This window comes from Micropterus salmoides, unplaced genomic scaffold (genome assembly GCF_014851395.1).
Source record: "Micropterus salmoides isolate LMB-PRFRI ecotype aquatic unplaced genomic scaffold, ASM1485139v1 Ms_hic_scaffold_5, whole genome shotgun sequence".
Classification (NCBI taxonomy): domain Eukaryota; kingdom Metazoa; phylum Chordata; class Actinopteri; order Centrarchiformes; family Centrarchidae; genus Micropterus; species Micropterus salmoides.
In genome coordinates, this window is record NW_024044237.1 from 19,724,224 (window position 1) to 19,741,431 (window position 17,208).

Below are 17,208 nucleotides of genomic sequence, written 5' to 3' on the forward strand. Positions count from 1 at the left end.
AGGTACCCCAGCAGATTTGCACTCTGTGTTCAGTTGTGTTTTCTATAATTTCCTTAGATGTCTTGTGTGCCCTCCAGTGGTGACGCGTGGTCACTGCAGTCTGCTCCGCCTCTGTTTTCAGACAGGAGTTTCCGAGGAGCACACACACACATCTGCGAGTAAAATACTCCAGTGTGTGTGTATGTGTGTACTTTCCATTAAAAGCTTATCGATTAAAAGAAAAGAAAAAAACAACTTGGTCAAACCGGAAGTAGATACAAGCATCCTCTGATTCTTTCCTGTGACGTAGCGCTAGCGCCCGATGCTACACGCGGGAAACAGGCGAAGCTGCTCAGCATATAGACAGTAAGACTTGAAGTTTTGAAATGGTGTTTTATAGCTTGTTTAGAAACTAATTGTGGGATGTTTGTACGTAAAAAGAATATAGATTGCTAACGTGCTTTATTTGGTCGTACTACGTTTGCAAAATTGTCTCTGAACATCACTTGATTTCTTTAACGTTACACCGGCCTTGCTTTGCCGGAGCGCTCGATTGTATGTACGTCGTGTCTCTACATGGCGGTGCTGCATGTTAACTCTGTTAAACTGAGTACTCAAGTCGGACTCATTGCAACATCGAGTCATAAAACAAGCGCACCCGCTGCAGTTCCAGTTAGCCTGGCTATTGTTAGAGGCGCCCCATTGACGTAAGTTATCGTTTTTATTCAGGAACAGTGGGACCTAACGTTAACCGTTAACTTAACGAGATGAGTTACGTCAGCAGAAAATAACGGTTGAAATATTCGTGAAACTTCGCTGTATGACTTTTACTGCCAACAACGTAAACTGTTAGCTAACGTTAGCTAGCTCACATCTCTACTCTGTGCTTTAAACTCTAACGCATAACACAAATAAATCCAACAGTTAACAGAAAAAAAAATCAGCTTTTCATATTTACAGCATCACAGGATGGCAGGTACCCCTCTCTCTTCAGTCTGGCTCGCTCACTGCGCGTCAGACCATCATGTTTTCATCAACCAAACTGATAACTTTACCAGGGGGAGCAATACAAACGATAAACCAATGATAAATGGCATGCTTGATATAAGTCCCCGGGTGTTTGGTCGATCTAATGTATTTTATTCTGCCTGCAGAGCACCAGTCCTCGCCTGTAGCTGAGATGGGAGACACACTGGAGTTCAACGAGATTTACCAGGAGGTCAAAGGCTCCTGGGTCAGTAATCCTCATCAACCTCCTCTGCTCTCTAACTGATGCATAGAGAGGAATTATGCTGGAAACGCAGGCTGATATAACGTTACACTTTAAAAAGGCATAATACCAGCTCAGCAATACTCCAAATATTTGTCCATTTGTGGAGTTATAAAACGTGTGTCTGAATAAATTTGTAAAATTAGTCAAACATAAAAACATCCTGTTGTAAATTTTTAAACAGACCCTGTAACCATAGTATAGGCGTAAGTCTGAAACGAGTAACCTGCTTTGTATTTGCTGAAACTCGTTATTATTGATATGGTTTTAATCATTGATTTGTGGTTCTACAGACTCTTCTGCGCTGAATGTTATTTATGTTTAAATGTTAATCACCTTTGGTTCAAAATGTTCAAAGTTGTCAAGGGGAAAATGATCAATCATAGTTTTTCGCCCAAAATCATTTGGATGTTTACCCAGTGAGCTAGGCACAGAATAACAGTTCATATAATTATCAGTTAATCTGCAGATTATTTTGTTAGTAGTTGTTTGGTCAGAAATATCATAAAAAAGGGGAAAAAATCTAGAGTCTAAGTTCACGCCTTCAAATTGATTGTTTTGTCCGACAAACGGTCTAAAATCCAGAGATAATGTTCACATTTGACAAATTGTAACCAGTGCATTTTTTTTCCCTTTTGCTTCAAAAAACGACTATTGTTAGGTCAATTGTCAAAATGGGCTGATTAATTTTTGTCAGTCGATTTAATCAGCTTCTCGTTTCAGCTTTACTATAACCAAGCTTTCTTGGGGCTTTAAAATCCATAATTTTAACAGAAGTCCTGTGTCTTTTTGTGTCTGTATCTCTTCCCCTTGCAGAACGATGGGCGACTGCGTTTCAGCAAGCAAAATGTTGTTTATAAGAGCAGCAAGACAGGGAAGGTGGACAGCATCCCAGCTAGTGAACTCAACCTGGCCCAGTGGAGACGTGTGTGTTTAGGTCACGGCATCAAGCTGGGCACCAGCACAGGACATGTCTACAAATATGATGGCTTCAGGGACACGGTGAGTGTGGTTCTTTTATCTGGAGACATACCTGCAGGCTCCCTGTAGATATGTTAATTTCTATTTGGGGTTTAGAAGGTGGATCTGGCTCTCAGCAGACTGTAAATCTTTCTCCCTTGTGTTTTTTTTTTTTTTTTTTTTTCTTCTCGGTTTCTGGAAAATAATTGTTACCTTACTCAGAGGAGAACAAGGCAACAGTGGAATATTACAGACTGAGACAAACCACTGGGTTTGTCCACCGCTGTGTTTATGACCTGGGATGTAACACAAGCAAGGGGACCGCCGATAAACAACTTCCATCCCTTGTCTGACATTTCCACGGAAAACTGTCCCATCTTATGAAAAGGCCACCACTTGAGTGTGTGTGTGTGTGTGTGTGTGTCAGAAGTATGTGAATGAGTTGGCTCTTCTCTCCAAGGCTCCTAATGGGATTAATGAGGGAAACCAGCGCTAGCATGTGCGTTCCATAAACAGTGTAATCATCGGTTCATGTGAGTCAGTGTTTATATCAATCCACTGAAACAATTTGGCTCAGAAGACAGACTAGGGGAAAAAAATGTGGTTGTTTGTTTTTTATCACCCCCCTGCTGCTGCTCAGAGTATAGGGAATGTCAGCACGCAAGTAAAAAAACTGGGATCGAGGAGCGGGTATAACCTAGAGTCAGTGGCTGTGAGCGGTGGCGTCTCCTGGGGTTAATCAGCATAGTTTTTTGGAGATGGATCCTCTCTTCCCAAAGCACAGGGTGTGATGTCATTGTTTATTATCCCACAGCCAGTGTCGGTAATCGAGAATTGGCTCGGAGGTTTAGCCGCTGGCGAGCTGTACAGAAGCTTTGCTGCATCTGTCCTTCTGAAGTGTTGTTGAGCACGACATTGACTCTCTGCCAGAGAGGCTGTTATGTAGCTGACCTGTAAATGTCTGCTGGAGCATCTAGGGGTGTAGAGGCGTGTGTGTCACTTCTGTTTGTGTCGCTATGTTGTGTCGCAGTGGAGATTGTAATTGGCCCAAGACATGGGCATTGAATGTACGCAGTTGCATGGTTTGGTTACATTTTGCTGATTTATCGAACGACAAAGTGTTTTTGGTAAAGACGGAAATGTTTCAACCTCAGTCCTTTCTTATGGGACAAATTATATCTAGAATAATGTCAAGAAAGTTGGCTTTAAATGCCTGGTCAGATTCATAGTCTCCTTTACTTATTAACAGGTGTGACTGATTAAAAGAAAAGAGTTGTTGATTTTGAACTGTATTTTATTTAGACAAGTCCAGTACAGCTGATTCTATTTTTAACACTAAATAAATCTGGCTTCTTTTTTTAGGTGAACAAAATGCTTATATTCGTCAAAGTCAGGTATAGAAAACAATGATTTTGCACCAGTACTGAAACTGAGTTATATAACCAGCAAATTTCAGCATTACATTTATGTGAGTATTGAGGCAGCGTTGGTCTGTGAGGTGATTCTGATGTAATGGCCAAACTCTGTAGCGTAGCGTTACATGACGCACACTGGCTCAAAAATACTGTTTCCCCCCCATATACAATCAGAAAAGGAACGGTTGTAAAACGATTTATACACTTTTCTGAGTATCACAAACACCCCGACATGATTCTTTGTATAATCAGAATTTGATCCATTAAGTCTTGAAGAGCTTTGTTGTTAAATAATTGTAATGCCATTTGTGTCTCTGGGGGCTCATACACGTGGAAGCAGAAACACATTAACCAGTGTTTCTTAATAGATCCATGGTTTTAATAGATGAGAGGTTAAAGATTGTTTGGAGAGCATGGTTGAAAAATGTAATAAAAGACAGACAGGGGCTGGTTATGTATGGTTAGCCTGTGTGTATGTCTGTGGTGGACAGTGGGGGGTCTGTGTTTATTATGATTAAATGAGCTGAGCAACAACAAATCTGCCACAACTGTAATGAGGAATGAGAAACACTCAACAGCGCCCCTGATGAGGACACTGGGAATAAACACGCACCCACATTCATACATCAACACCAACAGGCCACTTCTGCACAAACTCTTGATTTGTATGCATTTACACATCTGCTCACACATGCTCTGCTATGTAAACAACGCCTTAATCCAGGCTGACAAACACACTGATGAACTGTAGTGCGCGCACACACTGACTCTCTGGGCTCTAATTGGCTGTAATAACCTTATGGACAGGCAGATATCCAGGTGCGTAAACTCTGTTTCCCACAGAGTCCCATTCTCTACCCTGCACACACTCGCGCACCGCAATCACTTCCACATGTGTGTGTGTGTGTGTGTGTGTGTGTGTGAGAGACTGTCCGTGTGTTTGTCTCTGTGTGTGAGTGCGTGTCCTTTCCTGCAGGATAAATAAACAGGCTGATTGTCAGCAGCGGTGTGTGGAGGAGGAGGAGGATAGGGAGGGCGGATGGATTACATTCACCTCCAGTGTTCCCAAGAGGCCTCAGCGGCTGGCGTGGTTATAATTGCGTTGTGATTAATTAGCCCTCCATCCCCTCACCCCTCTTTTTCCTGACCCATGCAGTGCCAGGGTCTTGCTGTCTTGCTAACTTGAAGCCTTCCTCTTGTTCTTTTCATCACTTCTTCTCCTGTCAACTTTGTTTCAGGACTTTGAGAAGATCTCAGAGTTTTTCAAGACTAACTACAAGGTGGAGCTGGTGGAGAAGGACATGTGTGTGAAAGGATGGAACTGGGGAACAGCCAGGTTCTCAGGTAAAAACACACAGCGACTGAAATGTCCATACCAGTAAGCTTCTGCAAGATTATTTTTGACACAGCGTCACTGTAGTAATGGATACAAGTGCTGCAACTAAATACTACTACTAATTACTTTCATTATCGCTTAATCTGCAAGTTTTCAATTAATTGGTTTTACTATAAAATGTCAGATTTTTCAAAACAAAAATGTTTTTGTTTGAAATGTTGAAATGATCAAATATTGCCAATAAATAATTAAATAACCTACTTCATTTCACTTCATTTGTAATGTATACTATGCTCTGCAAGTGAAGACCAGGGTGAAATTAGCAGCTAGGGCTGTCAAGATCATTTTATTCTCAATGATTCAGCATGTCATTATCAATATTATCAACCCAAATCTAAAAAGTCGATAATGTTGTTATGTCTATCTGACCTGAATTTCGTCTTTACTAACTAAAAGATCCTATAATGATATAACCTGAGTGAAAATTAGATTTAAAAAAAATAATAAGCTTCCACTGTGACACTAGGTTTCTTGTTTGTGACTCCTTCTCTCATTGCAGGGCCGCTGTTATCATTTGATGTAAACGACAATTCCGCGTTTGAGATCCCACTGTCCAACGTGTCCCAGTGCGCCACGGGGAAGAACGAAGTAACTCTGGAATTTCACCAGAATGACGACACCGAGGTCTCCCTCATGGAGGTCCGATTCTACGTCCCACCCAGCCAGGCTGATGAACGACAAGACCCTGTCGAGGTGAAGAAGGACGGGCTACTTCCTTTTCTACCAGTAGCTGTTATATTGCTTAAAGCTCTGTTTTTAATCTATGTTGGTAATAGTACTAAAGTGTGTTTTCCCACAGGCGTTTGCCCAGAGTGTGTTGTCTAAGGCTGACGTGATCCAGGCCACAGGAGACGCTGTGTGTATCTTCAAAGAGTTGCAGTGTCTTACACCCAGAGGAAGGTAGAAGATCAACGTTTAAACACAAAACCAAGTCACTCACAGATTTCCTCATTTATGTTATCCCGTCAATTGAAAACTAACTGAACGTTGGTGAGCACCAGCTTGTAGTGTCATGAATTAAAGCAGTATTGGCAGGGGAAGCCACATTGGTAAATGTCCAAACATGACAGTTTGTGCTCAACTCCCTTGTTTAGAGTACTGTTGTTTACACCATTCAACTTAGTTAAGAATTTAACTAGACTGCTCTCTGATTTGACTTTTCTGCTCACTCAGATACGACATCCGTATCTACCCAACTTTCCTTCACCTGCATGGTAAGACCTTTGACTACAAGATTCCCTACACCACCGTCCTCCGTCTATTCCTGCTGCCACACAAGGATCAGAGGCAGATGTTCTTTGTGGTAAGTGGACTTTATATTTTATTTTTGTAACCCAAATAAGCCTTCCCCTTGCTGTTTCTCTTGTTCCCTTTCACACTCTTTGTCATTATTTTGTTGTCTTAATAGATCAGTCTGGATCCTCCCATCAAGCAGGGTCAGACTCGTTATCACTTTCTCATCCTGCTCTTCTCCAAGGAAGAGGACATCAGCCTCACCCTCAACATGAGCGAGTGAGTGTGTGATAGTAAAGGAAGCCATGAGTTTCATTTAGTCAAAAGCAATATGAGCCTGTTATATTGGTAATGCAAGACCGCTCTTATAGCAACACAACTTAATGAGAACACAAAATCTGAGTGTGGTCAACAATCACCTTTTATGTTGTAAAGCTTGTATCCACAAGGGGGAAGCAAATATCTAGAGGAGGGATTTTCATTTGTTCACAGTGGCACCAGCAACTTCTTCTGTTCTTCTGCTTTGTTACAGATACCGGAAAGTGTTTAATTCCAACATAGTAATTCTGTCATTTCCTCTGTGTGTCTAACAGAGAGGACGTGGAGCGCCGTTTTGAGGGCAAACTCAGTAAAAACATGTCAGGGTCTCTGTATGAGATGGTCAGCAGGGTGATGAAGGCTCTGGTCAACCGCAAGATCACCGTGCCTGGAAACTTCCAGGGGTGAGCACCTAATAGACACATTAAAAACTAATTTTCTTCTATACTTAAATAGACCCTGTTAAACATGCCCCATTCTTCCACAGTCACTCCGGGGCTCAGTGCATCACCTGCTCCTACAAGGCGTCCTCAGGCCTCCTCTACCCTCTGGAGAGGGGCTTCATCTATGTCCACAAGCCACCCGTGCACCTGCGCTTTGAGGAGATCTCCTGCGTGAACTTCGCGCGAGGCACCACCACGACGCGATCCTTTGACTTTGAGATTGAGACCAAGCAGGGGAATCAGTACACCTTCAGCAGCATTGAGAGGTGAGGACACCACACGCAGAAGCTTTGTAACTTTTTCATGCACACTAGCATCCTGGTTATGACTCCCATCGTGGTTTTGATCAAGATGATCAGGACATGATGTTGTTATGGATCATAGAGTGACCTGGTTGTTCATACTCCCATATAGTTTATCCTAACATTATCCAGGTTTCTGATGGTTTACAATGGTAGGTAGGCTCAATATCTTGACTGCTTTTTTAATGACACTGTCTTTATTGAAGATATCAATAGAAAAGAATTGTGACAGTCAGTGTCAGAAAGGCCTATCTGGGTTTCTGAAACAAGGATAGGATTTTTTTTTAAACATCCAGACAGTGAAAAGCAGATTATTGATTATTGCTTCTTTACGTAGAGCTGTGTTGTCTCACACCCTGTGCGTATAGCTATCAGCAGAGCCAAAATCTGAGAGCAAACAAACTGTATACAACTCGGCCAATGTCACCTAAAAGAGTGCATCGTGGTGGGAAACCATTACAGGTTGTTCAAATAACCAAGAGAATTTTACTTGTATTTAGGTGCTTAGCAAGTATTAATGACTGGAACAGTATACAGTATGTCATGACAATAATGGTCATCATAAAGGTTGGAGGTTTGCAGTAAAGTTGCTGTAATGCATGATTGTATTTCAAAAGACTGTATGAATTAAACTACCTCCTCAGATGAGATTCCAACCTGGATCTTCACACATTTTCATTGAGTTTAGTTTATTATACTTTACTACATTCTCAGAGCACAAAATCTATTGAATTACTGACATTTTGAATCTTAACCAAAATTTAACCTGATCTCCGTTTTCAGTAAATACAAAATTGAGCAAGAAACCAACGACATCTAACCAGAAGTTCAGTCAAGTAATCAGTCCAGACACTCAACCTGGCCATACTGGAAATGTCATGTATTGATGTATTTGAAAAATACTTGCATCCATTGTTATTGAGATAAACATACATTTTAGATCATGTCGTCCAGCCCTGATCCTATGTTGTGAATTTCAGCCAAAGTAACCCAGGCTTTCTCCTTTCCTTTAGAGAAGAGTACGGCAAACTGTTTGACTTTGTTAATGCCAAGAAGCTCAACATCAAGAACAGAGGATTCAAAGAGGTAACTCATTTGTCATTTCACATTTCAACATCTCCCAGTTTGAAAGCAAAGATATTACATGACTTCTGACAGACTTCCATACCAGATATTGATTCGCCTTCTCCTATGTGTTTGTCCTTGTACTCCTGTAGAAGAAGGTGGGTATGGTTATGGGCGTCACATGTGGAATATACACTTGAATTTGGCGATGTGGAGTGATTTTTTTTAATTTATTTTTTTGCTTGCATGGTGTGCTGCGGTGTGTGAGAATAGAATTGTCCTATAATCTTGATTTTGGTCAGACCAAACATGATGAATCCTAAGTGAATATATGACTAATCATGGGACATGAGGGTGAAGGAGTGTGGGACTCCGATAACTGATTGTGTGTGTTTCTTTGCATCGTGCTGACTAATGTGTGGCCCGGGGACGTTTGGTGTGCTTTAACACTCGACACAGCTGTCATCACGACCACTGCTGCAAACAGGCAGTGCTGATTGCATTATTCTCAATGCTGTCTGTTGACATGTCCAAGTTCCTGGTCAACCCAGCTGAAGCTCCAACTGTGTTTCACTGGTAGTTGGCATGGTGATGGGGTCAGCGGAGTAGGTTAATGAAAATTAATGGGCCCGATCTCCATTTCCTGTTGTTTTAATAAGAGTCTCCCTGGTTTGTTGTCTCTCCGTCTCCTGACAGACAAAGGGAACTAACGCAGCGAGAAAATAGTTCAGTTTTGGTCTAAGATAACATTACAACACTGTCAGCCTCTAAAAGTCCTTACACGTTTATGTATTCCTAAAAAGTAAGAGATAACATCTGACACATGACACTATGGCTACGTTCATTCTGTATGCTAGGGCTGCATAATATTGGAAAAAACAATATTTTTATTTCTGCGATAAGAAAAAATACAGGAATTTTCACTAGATGACTCCAGTTGCTCAATTAAGCATCCTAAAATTATCGGGGTGTTTCGGTGTGTGGGGGAAAATGCGTAGATAATAAAAACAAATAAGCCATATTTTTTGAGCTTTAATGCAGTAAATGTATTTTAAATAAAAAAGAGCAGCTGAACACCAGCCCCCTGAGTGGTTTACAAAAATTGCTTTTCTTTTTGTAAACAAATCCACTGTGGATTTGTGGTGGTTTTCTCCTGTTCCTCACTTATTTTCAAGTTGTTGTCAACAACTAACGGGGGGCGGGGGCCTGCTTTGGTTGTTTAATAAACTGAGGAAGAACAGTATTGTGATTGGCTTGTCTCTCAGTAGCAACAAACTCCGTGTATCCAAGAACCCTTAAATCAGAGTAATTTGTTACATCAGACAGACTTCTCCTGTAGATTAGTCATGGAAAATGAGAACTGTGCAAGTTTTCATTTTGTATCAAGGAGCAAAAAACTTGAGTTAATTTGACTTGGTTTACATCGCATGTCCTGCGATGTGACTATTGCGCATGGGCACAATGCGATGTTGATGCTGAAACAATATACTGTTGGCCTTAATGCTCAATTCTGATTTATTGCCCAGATCCGATTATTTTGATTGACTGTTGACATTATTTTTTTAAATGTGGCCCATATCAGACTCCAATTTGCCTGAAAGTGACCCGCATGTGAAAAATCAGATGTGGGTCACTTTGCAGTCTGAACACATGTTTTTGTCTGAGGTTTTCTGACAACAGGACAGACAACATTGTGGTGTGAAATTCTTCTATTTACTCTTGACTGACATGTTGGTGAAAGAAACATGACAGTTAAGAATACAAAAATGGTCTTACATGAGGAGGACTCTCCTATGGTTATCCTGTATTGTGGTTTTGACCATGCAATTTACTTTCAGGGTATGAAGGGTAAAATTGACGAGTACAGCGACTCAGATGACGACCAGCACGATGCCTACCTGGAGAGGATGAAGGCTGAGGGCAAAATCAGAGAGGAGGGCAACGACAGCGACGAATCAGATGGCGAAAGCGGTGAGTAATGGTCACAGTATGACAGAAGTAGGCCATACATGTAGAGTTCAGAAAATCAGCAGATTTGATTGGGGGCTTTTCTGTCCTTTTTCACTCTTTAGATGAGTCTTTCAACCCTGGAGAAGAAGATGACGACATTGCAGAAGAGTGAGCGACTTTTTCTTAATATTGCTGTTTGTTTTGAGTCTGTTCACCTTTTCCTTGGGAATATATTGCTACATTACCTTTATCACCAGCTTATAAATTTCCCTCCTGTTCTGTTTCTCGATCTCTGTCAATCAGATACGACAGCAATGCCTCAGCGAGCGACAGCAGTGACGATGGGGACGAAAGCGAGGATGAGAGCGCAAAGAAGAAGAAAGTCAAGAAAGCCAAAGTGGTGAAAGAGAAAAAAGAAAGGAAACCACGCAAAGAGGTGAGAGAGCGGTTGGCAAAGGGAGAAAACATGAGAAAAACATTGGTTTTACGGCATTAGTTTAACAGCCAAAAGAAGACAATATTCAAGCAGCAGTTTTTCTTTTTTTTTCAGAAGGATGCCCCTAGTTTTAAAACCTGTATAATTGCAAACATTTAATTTCCTTCCTTCCTTCCTTCAATCGGAGTAGAAGAAACAGAAAGATACCGGCGGGCCCAAGAGGCCAATGAGTGCCTACATGCTGTGGCTCAACTCCAGCCGCGAGCGAATCAAGTCGGAGAATCCGGGCATCTCCATCACAGAGATTTCCAAGAAGGCCGGAGAAATGTGGAGGCAATTGAGCAAAGACGACAAGGAGGTGAGACATGACAATTTGCAATTTAGACAATTTGCTTTAGTTTTCTCCTCTGCTCTCACAACCCTAGATATTTATTTTTGACTGTTGTGTTCAGTGAGAATAGCCATAGAATGATTCAGAAGCAAGAAATATGCAAGCTGTAGTCATGATCATTTTAATTTAGATAGATAGATAGATAGATACTTTTTACATTTTTTTTTCTCTGCAGCCACTGTTGGTGTTTCCCTAAGATTGTATCTGACTAACCAAAACACTTAATAAATTAGACTTAGAAATAGTGTTTGTAATTTAGTCTTGCTTGAATAATTTATTCAGGAGATGCCGCTAATAGACTATAGTCTCAAAGTCTTGTATGATTGTTTACATTTTTACAAGTATCATGTAAGGGGTTATATTTTAAAACAAAAAAATGCATCTGATGTAATGTATAAAGGGTGTCTAGCTTAAGGTTTGGCCATGACATTTATCATGCCTCAGTTGTCAGAACAGAGCCTACACTTATCTTAGGTTGTATTTTTTGTGTTAGGAAAGTAAGCTTGTATTAATTGGTCTAAATGCATTTAGTTTTAGAAAGCACAGAAAGATTGGTTTCACCAAACAGTTTAATTATGATCGTTTCATTACATCTGTGCTGCGTTGATCTTGTGCTATGCAGGTCAATGTTAAAACAAACCAATGATGTTACAGTCTTTATCCATTTGTCCTGTGATGTTTTATTCATTCCTCTCCTTTCCTTCTTCACCGTTTCCTACAGGAGTGGGAAACGAAGGCAGGCGAGGCAAAGAGCCAGTATGACAAAGCAAAGAAAGAGTACAAAGAGAGCGGCGGAGCACCGACCTCCAGTTCCAAGAAGTAAGGCCTGCAACGTGGCAACTCATGTTCATTTTATTCTTTCTACCAGTCTTACACACATGTGACTTTTTTCCCCGCCCTTCAAACGTTAGGGAGAGTAAAAAATCTGGAGGTAAAAAGGAGGAGAAGAAAAGGAAGTCTGCTGCAGGAGATAAGGACAAGGAGAGGGCAGGCGGCAACGACAGCTTCAAGAGTCGAGAGTTTATAGAGACCAGCGAGAGTTCATCAGACTCCGACCACAAGAGCAAGTCCAAGAGGAAGAAGGTAAAGCCAGTAATGGTTAATGATGTGCCGATTATCAGACAGGCTGCAGCAGGATCCATTATCAGATTCATCCTCGTCAGTTTGTTTCTCTCCGTTCACCACAACACTCATGTCATCACTCACTGCAGTGAGTCAGTTTTCTGGATAAAACAAATTGGTAGTGATAACACACATTAGGGTGTAACATTGTTTCCCACCACTTCTGGCTGTGCATTATAGATCAGTATAGAGGCTATTTGATTGTTTCTGATTCACTAGCAGGTGTCCATTAGATTCTAGTGACTGAGTACATTATACCCAAAATGTTGCAGGTGTTTGTTTGCAGTATTAAACTCTACTAAAGGACAGTAAAACTTACTAGAGGTTAAGCTGTATTTTTAATATAAAAAAATCCACACACAAGTAACTGATCTATAGATAAGCTACGATAGAATAGCTACTTAGTAAGGACTTGGGATGTTCATTTTCAAACATGTTTTATGTTCATCCAAGTCAACTCATGGTATGAGGAGGAAAGGGAGGACTTTTTAAATGGGGAGGATCAGAGAGGATGTGGAGAAGTCGAAGGTGAGAGCTAGAGTTGGCAAGAGACTGTGATAGAGAGGTGATATGTGTATATAAGAGACATGGGAACGCAAGGTATCTCTGCTATACTACGTAGCAAAGTGCACCGGTATTCTCTGTTCTTGTAAAGTGTGTTTAAAATTTGGAAGCAATCAATCATTTCTCTTAGTGTGTGTAATGCAGCTATAACCAGACTGATATTAATTATTATTTGGGAGTTGGAAAAAAAATCTATATATGGATATCCAGTGATACAGAAATGTTTTAAATATGGCTGAATGATTTTGGAAAATCGAATTGCAATTTCTTTTATAAATATTGCGATTTAATATGCAATTAATTTTTAAGGTCTTTACCTCCTGTATTCAAAACGGACAAGCAGTAAATCAGTGTAGTATGACGAACAAAATATAGAGATTAGATAGATTAAACATACTACACACTGTTCTTTTTTAGGGGTCAGGCCTGTGTTAATGAAATTTGGTGATGCATGAATTATTATAAGCAATGGTGGGGAAGAAGTATCAAATTTTTAAAATTTGAGAAAGATAATTTGAGTCAAGTCATGGCATTAAATAATGATATAATATCAGGTCGGCCTACCTACAGACCACAAGAAAAACTAAGTTCGTTACAGTGTGTTATACAGTAAGCACTCAATACAAAACCCACAGTTCAACCACCAATTAATGAGTCCTTATCTCAGTTCAAATCTCCGAGGAGTCAATCTTTCTATATCCCAGTACGCAAACAAAAAAATACTCAGTTTAAGGTTCAGTTCAAAAGTTGGCCACCGAAAATAAAACCAAGTGACGCCTCTCGTGTTTAATAGACAAGCTTGGTAATTCTCCGACAACAGCGGAGTCCCTCACCCCCGCAGTCTCCCATGCTGGTAAGTAGCGCACTGGCTGTAACCAGGCTGTAACTCGGGACAGACTGGGCCTCTGTAGTACTTGTGGCCCAAATATTTCACCCACCACCACCAATTTACCCGTGGGTGGCGGGTGCTATTTTACAACAACAAGTCGAGGTACAGCGAAACTTGCAAAGTTGATGCTTCCTCTGCAGACTGGTTTACTTTTGCGTGTCATGTGACCAGTGCGTAATCGCAGCCTTTGCGATTAGAAAATCTCATTTTATCACATTGCGATATCACAAATGCGATTAATCGTTCAGCCCTAGTTTTAACATACCATAAACAAATAATCTCTTCAATGTGGTTCATTTTGACCGAGTGGGAAATTGTGCCAATGAAAAATGAACTTGTCTCTGGTGGAAAAACAATGGAATGGAAACACTTTCTAAATTACCTCAAACATCTCATTGACATTTTTGGCACCACCTGTATGCAGCTAGAATTGTGTCTTTATTACATGCGAGAAAATAAATGATCTGAGAGGGGGAAAAAAAGTTTGAGAGAAAAAGTTCTAACAATGATGGCAAAAAAGCATTTCATGAGAGAAAAAAGAATATTTGAGAGAAAGTTTTCATACCAATAGCAAAAAATATTTGAGACTAAAAAAAGTTTTGAGAGTATTTTCTCATAGAACATGAAAAAATATTAATTTTTGAAATTACTTCTGAGAAAAAAAAATCTCTCTTAAAATACTTTAAAACTATTTTTTGTTATCAGTGTGAAAACATTTTCTCAAAAAAAAAAAATCAAAATTCTTTTCTTTGCAAATTTGCAATTTCTTGCTCTCGTGTCAGGATTTTGCTTTCGCTGTGAAAATTGTGTCATGGGCGGGGCCACGTTCCTATTGGCCAGTCGGGTGAGCATCATCTTGTCTTGGGAGTCGAACTGAACCATTACACCATTGTTCGGTTTGTGTTGTGCAGACCTACTCACACACCAGTAGTGAGCACAGACCATGCTACATCGTAAATGGCCTACACCACCCCTGCTTCCAACTTCTGTGTGTGTGCGCTAAATGAGTGAGTGAAATGAGCGACGGTAGCTACAGCTGTTGGATCACAAGTTAACTTGAGCATTTACCTTTAGCATTTAGAGAAAATGTTTTCACACTGATAGCAAAAAATATATATTTGAGATTTCTTTTCAAAGTATTTTGAGAGATTTTTTTTCTCAAATAATTAAAAAAATTACATTCTTTTATGTTCTAAGAGAAAATACTTTCTCTCAAAACTTTTTTTTAGTCTCAAATATTATTTTTTGCTATCAGTGTGATAACTTTTTCTCTCAGATCATTTATTTTCTCGCATGTAATAGAGACACAATTCTAGCTCCATATACCTGACAACTCATTAGGTGTGTTATCTCTTACTTAAACTGAAAAAATTGATGTAAAGCCTCAGTATCGCTCACATCTACATATTTTAACTTCATCCTATAATTACAGAGAGATTAAAAAACATCTTGTCTTTATTACACACGTTCTTACCCCCTTTTCTTGGTCCTTTGTAACCAGGATTCAGATGAAGAGGAGGAAGAGGCTGTGTCCACGCCTGCCAGCTCAGAGGAAGAGTCTGACTAAACACAAAAACCTTTACCCACCGTACACACAAACAAGGACCAAGCATTTGTACTCTCTGTGTTGATATCACACAAATGGACTGACAGAATCAGCAGACTTGAGTTGGGGTTTTGTTTCTTTACCTTCTTCATCTTCTACATGTTTATCTTTAAGAGTGCACACATTTTGTGGCTGAATCTAAAATATCATGTAATGATTTGATATTTGAGTATGTGTTTCCTGCTGACAGTTCAGAGAAATGGTATGCTGGTGCACCACTTTCCCCAGAATTCTTATAGGGTTTTTTCCATCGTTGGTGGTGGTGGTAGTTTTATCTATTTAGCTCTGAGGAGTGTAGATTTAATGTGGATAAGGCAGAGAGAAGCAGATGTGAAACCATTTTGTTTTTCATTTGTAGAGCATTTAACTGCAGTTAAGTGTTTTTGGGGTGTGTTTTGCCATTTCATGTTTACAGCCTTGAATGAATAAATAAATCCATTTTTAATAAATCCTCACTTTGCTGTTTGTTTTGTAATTAAATGTTTGCATCATCCTGCTGGGTGATAATAGAAACCAGCAGCTTTAAGTTTTAAGGCTTCGCAAACCCAATATATACTTTGGACTTTTTCTCAGGACTATATGGGCCTAATGGACATCGCCCACATCCTTTTTTGTCTTACTTTGTTGCACCTGCTAGGGTGGGACACATTCCTACAAGGAGTCTGGTCACCTCCATGTAATCCCTCATAGCTCTGCTCCCATTTGACCTGAGAGAAGGTGCAATCAACCTGAATAACAGCTGTGTGAGTGTGTGCAGCATCTATTTAAAAATATACTTGACATTTTCACACGAGTAGAAAAATCAGTGCAAATAATACAATTAATGATGGCTGAATTCAATGTAGCTGCTTCAGTTTCAGTGTCTTGGCATTGTGTATGCTGGCTCACTGTCAGGGCTTAGTGGGATACCTAAAGTGAACAGCCATCATTAAAGTTATTAGAAACACCTGTGATTTTCCAACTATGACAAGTCAAATTGTCTGCTGTGAAAAAGGCCTAGTGTAGCAGGATGTCACCTCTATTTGCATATGTCAGCTCTGGTGGTGTCTTTGGCTTTATATGGACGGCATTTTTTAATGGTATGTATGAGTAAAAATTGGTTCCTGATTGAATCAGTCAAATTTTACAATGTTGAAGATGCTTAACAGTCATCTTTTTTTCCCCCTTCCCGGTACTCTGCTTTAATGCCTGCTGCCATCCCTTCCAAGCGTGCATGTTATGAAACTTGGTTATGTTTATGGTTTTACCCATAGGCTTTCACCGTATGAAAGGCTCCACCTAACCGCTGTAAGAATGCCGCTGCGGCCCCACTACATTACCGAGCAAGCTGTTATTGTAGCCATACATGGGAAATTTTCATAGAATTCCTATCCACACTGGTGTTAGTCTTCAGGCCCATTTAACAAGGCAGGGTGGTTTGGGAGTGCATGTTATCAGGGCAAGTTAGATGGCGACACTGGTGAATATTAGAGAGACAGTGGTTTTGAAATGGGAGGCCGAAGCATAAGAGCACAGCGGTTTGTAGAAGGGCTGCTATGTTAGGGTCTAACAGGGTGGTTTTTAAGAGCTAAACGTTCCCGGATGTGTGGTTCACTTCCACTTGGACGGTGTTGTGACCTGAACCCTCCCCCTTAATTTCAGCTGGGAGATGTGTGCAAGCAGTGAGTTTGCTGGGTTAAACAACCTGTCTTTTTTTAGTCTAATAAATAAACAAAAGAAACTCACAATGTCAAGAAAGGAAATATTCTTTACACCTTACATTCTGGCTCTGGTTGCCTCTCTGATGCCCGACCTCCCTCTCGCTCTTCTGCTTGATGCCTCTCCTGTCACCATCTGAACCCGCCCTGCCTCTGTCTTCCCCGGAGTCAT

At 40.4% G+C, this 17,208-nt stretch overlaps 1 protein-coding gene across 3 annotated transcripts; it reads left to right on the forward strand.

Moving 5' to 3' along the window:
• The first annotated feature begins 218 nt into the window (after positions 1-218).
• On the forward strand, positions 219-15,794 carry ssrp1a (structure specific recognition protein 1a). 3 transcript variants are annotated; one of them, XM_038698628.1, is made up of 19 exons: positions 219-345; positions 1,134-1,213; positions 2,066-2,251; positions 4,863-4,968; positions 5,520-5,713; positions 5,820-5,920; positions 6,194-6,323; positions 6,429-6,532; positions 6,847-6,975; positions 7,059-7,280; positions 8,330-8,402; positions 8,534-8,539; positions 10,220-10,352; positions 10,454-10,499; positions 10,635-10,767; positions 10,958-11,125; positions 11,880-11,977; positions 12,070-12,241; positions 15,235-15,794. In XM_038698628.1, the coding sequence occupies exons 2-19, from the start codon at positions 1,160-1,162 to the stop codon at positions 15,298-15,300; spliced, it is 2,121 nt and encodes a 706-aa protein (XP_038554556.1). In that variant the 5' UTR covers positions 219-345; positions 1,134-1,159; the 3' UTR covers positions 15,301-15,794. The 3 variants fall into 3 exon arrangements, with proteins under 3 accessions (XP_038554556.1, XP_038554558.1, XP_038554557.1); XM_038698629.1 differs by lacking the exon at positions 219-345 and adding an exon at positions 668-686; XM_038698630.1 differs by lacking the exon at positions 8,534-8,539 and having other exon boundaries at positions 220-345.
• The last annotated feature ends 1,414 nt before the right edge of the window (positions 15,795-17,208 follow it).

Excerpts from the sequence above, each read along its gene's own strand:
- ssrp1a (XM_038698628.1), top strand. The coding sequence starts at position 1,160 with ATGGGAGACACACTGGAGTTCAACGAGATTTACCAGGAGGTCAAAGGC. Across the intron at positions 5,921-6,193 it reads TGTCTTACACCCAGAGGAAG|ATACGACATCCGTATCTACC; the intron begins GTAGAAGATCAA and ends CTGCTCACTCAG. Across the intron at positions 11,126-11,879 it reads TGAGCAAAGACGACAAGGAG|GAGTGGGAAACGAAGGCAGG; the intron begins GTGAGACATGAC and ends CGTTTCCTACAG.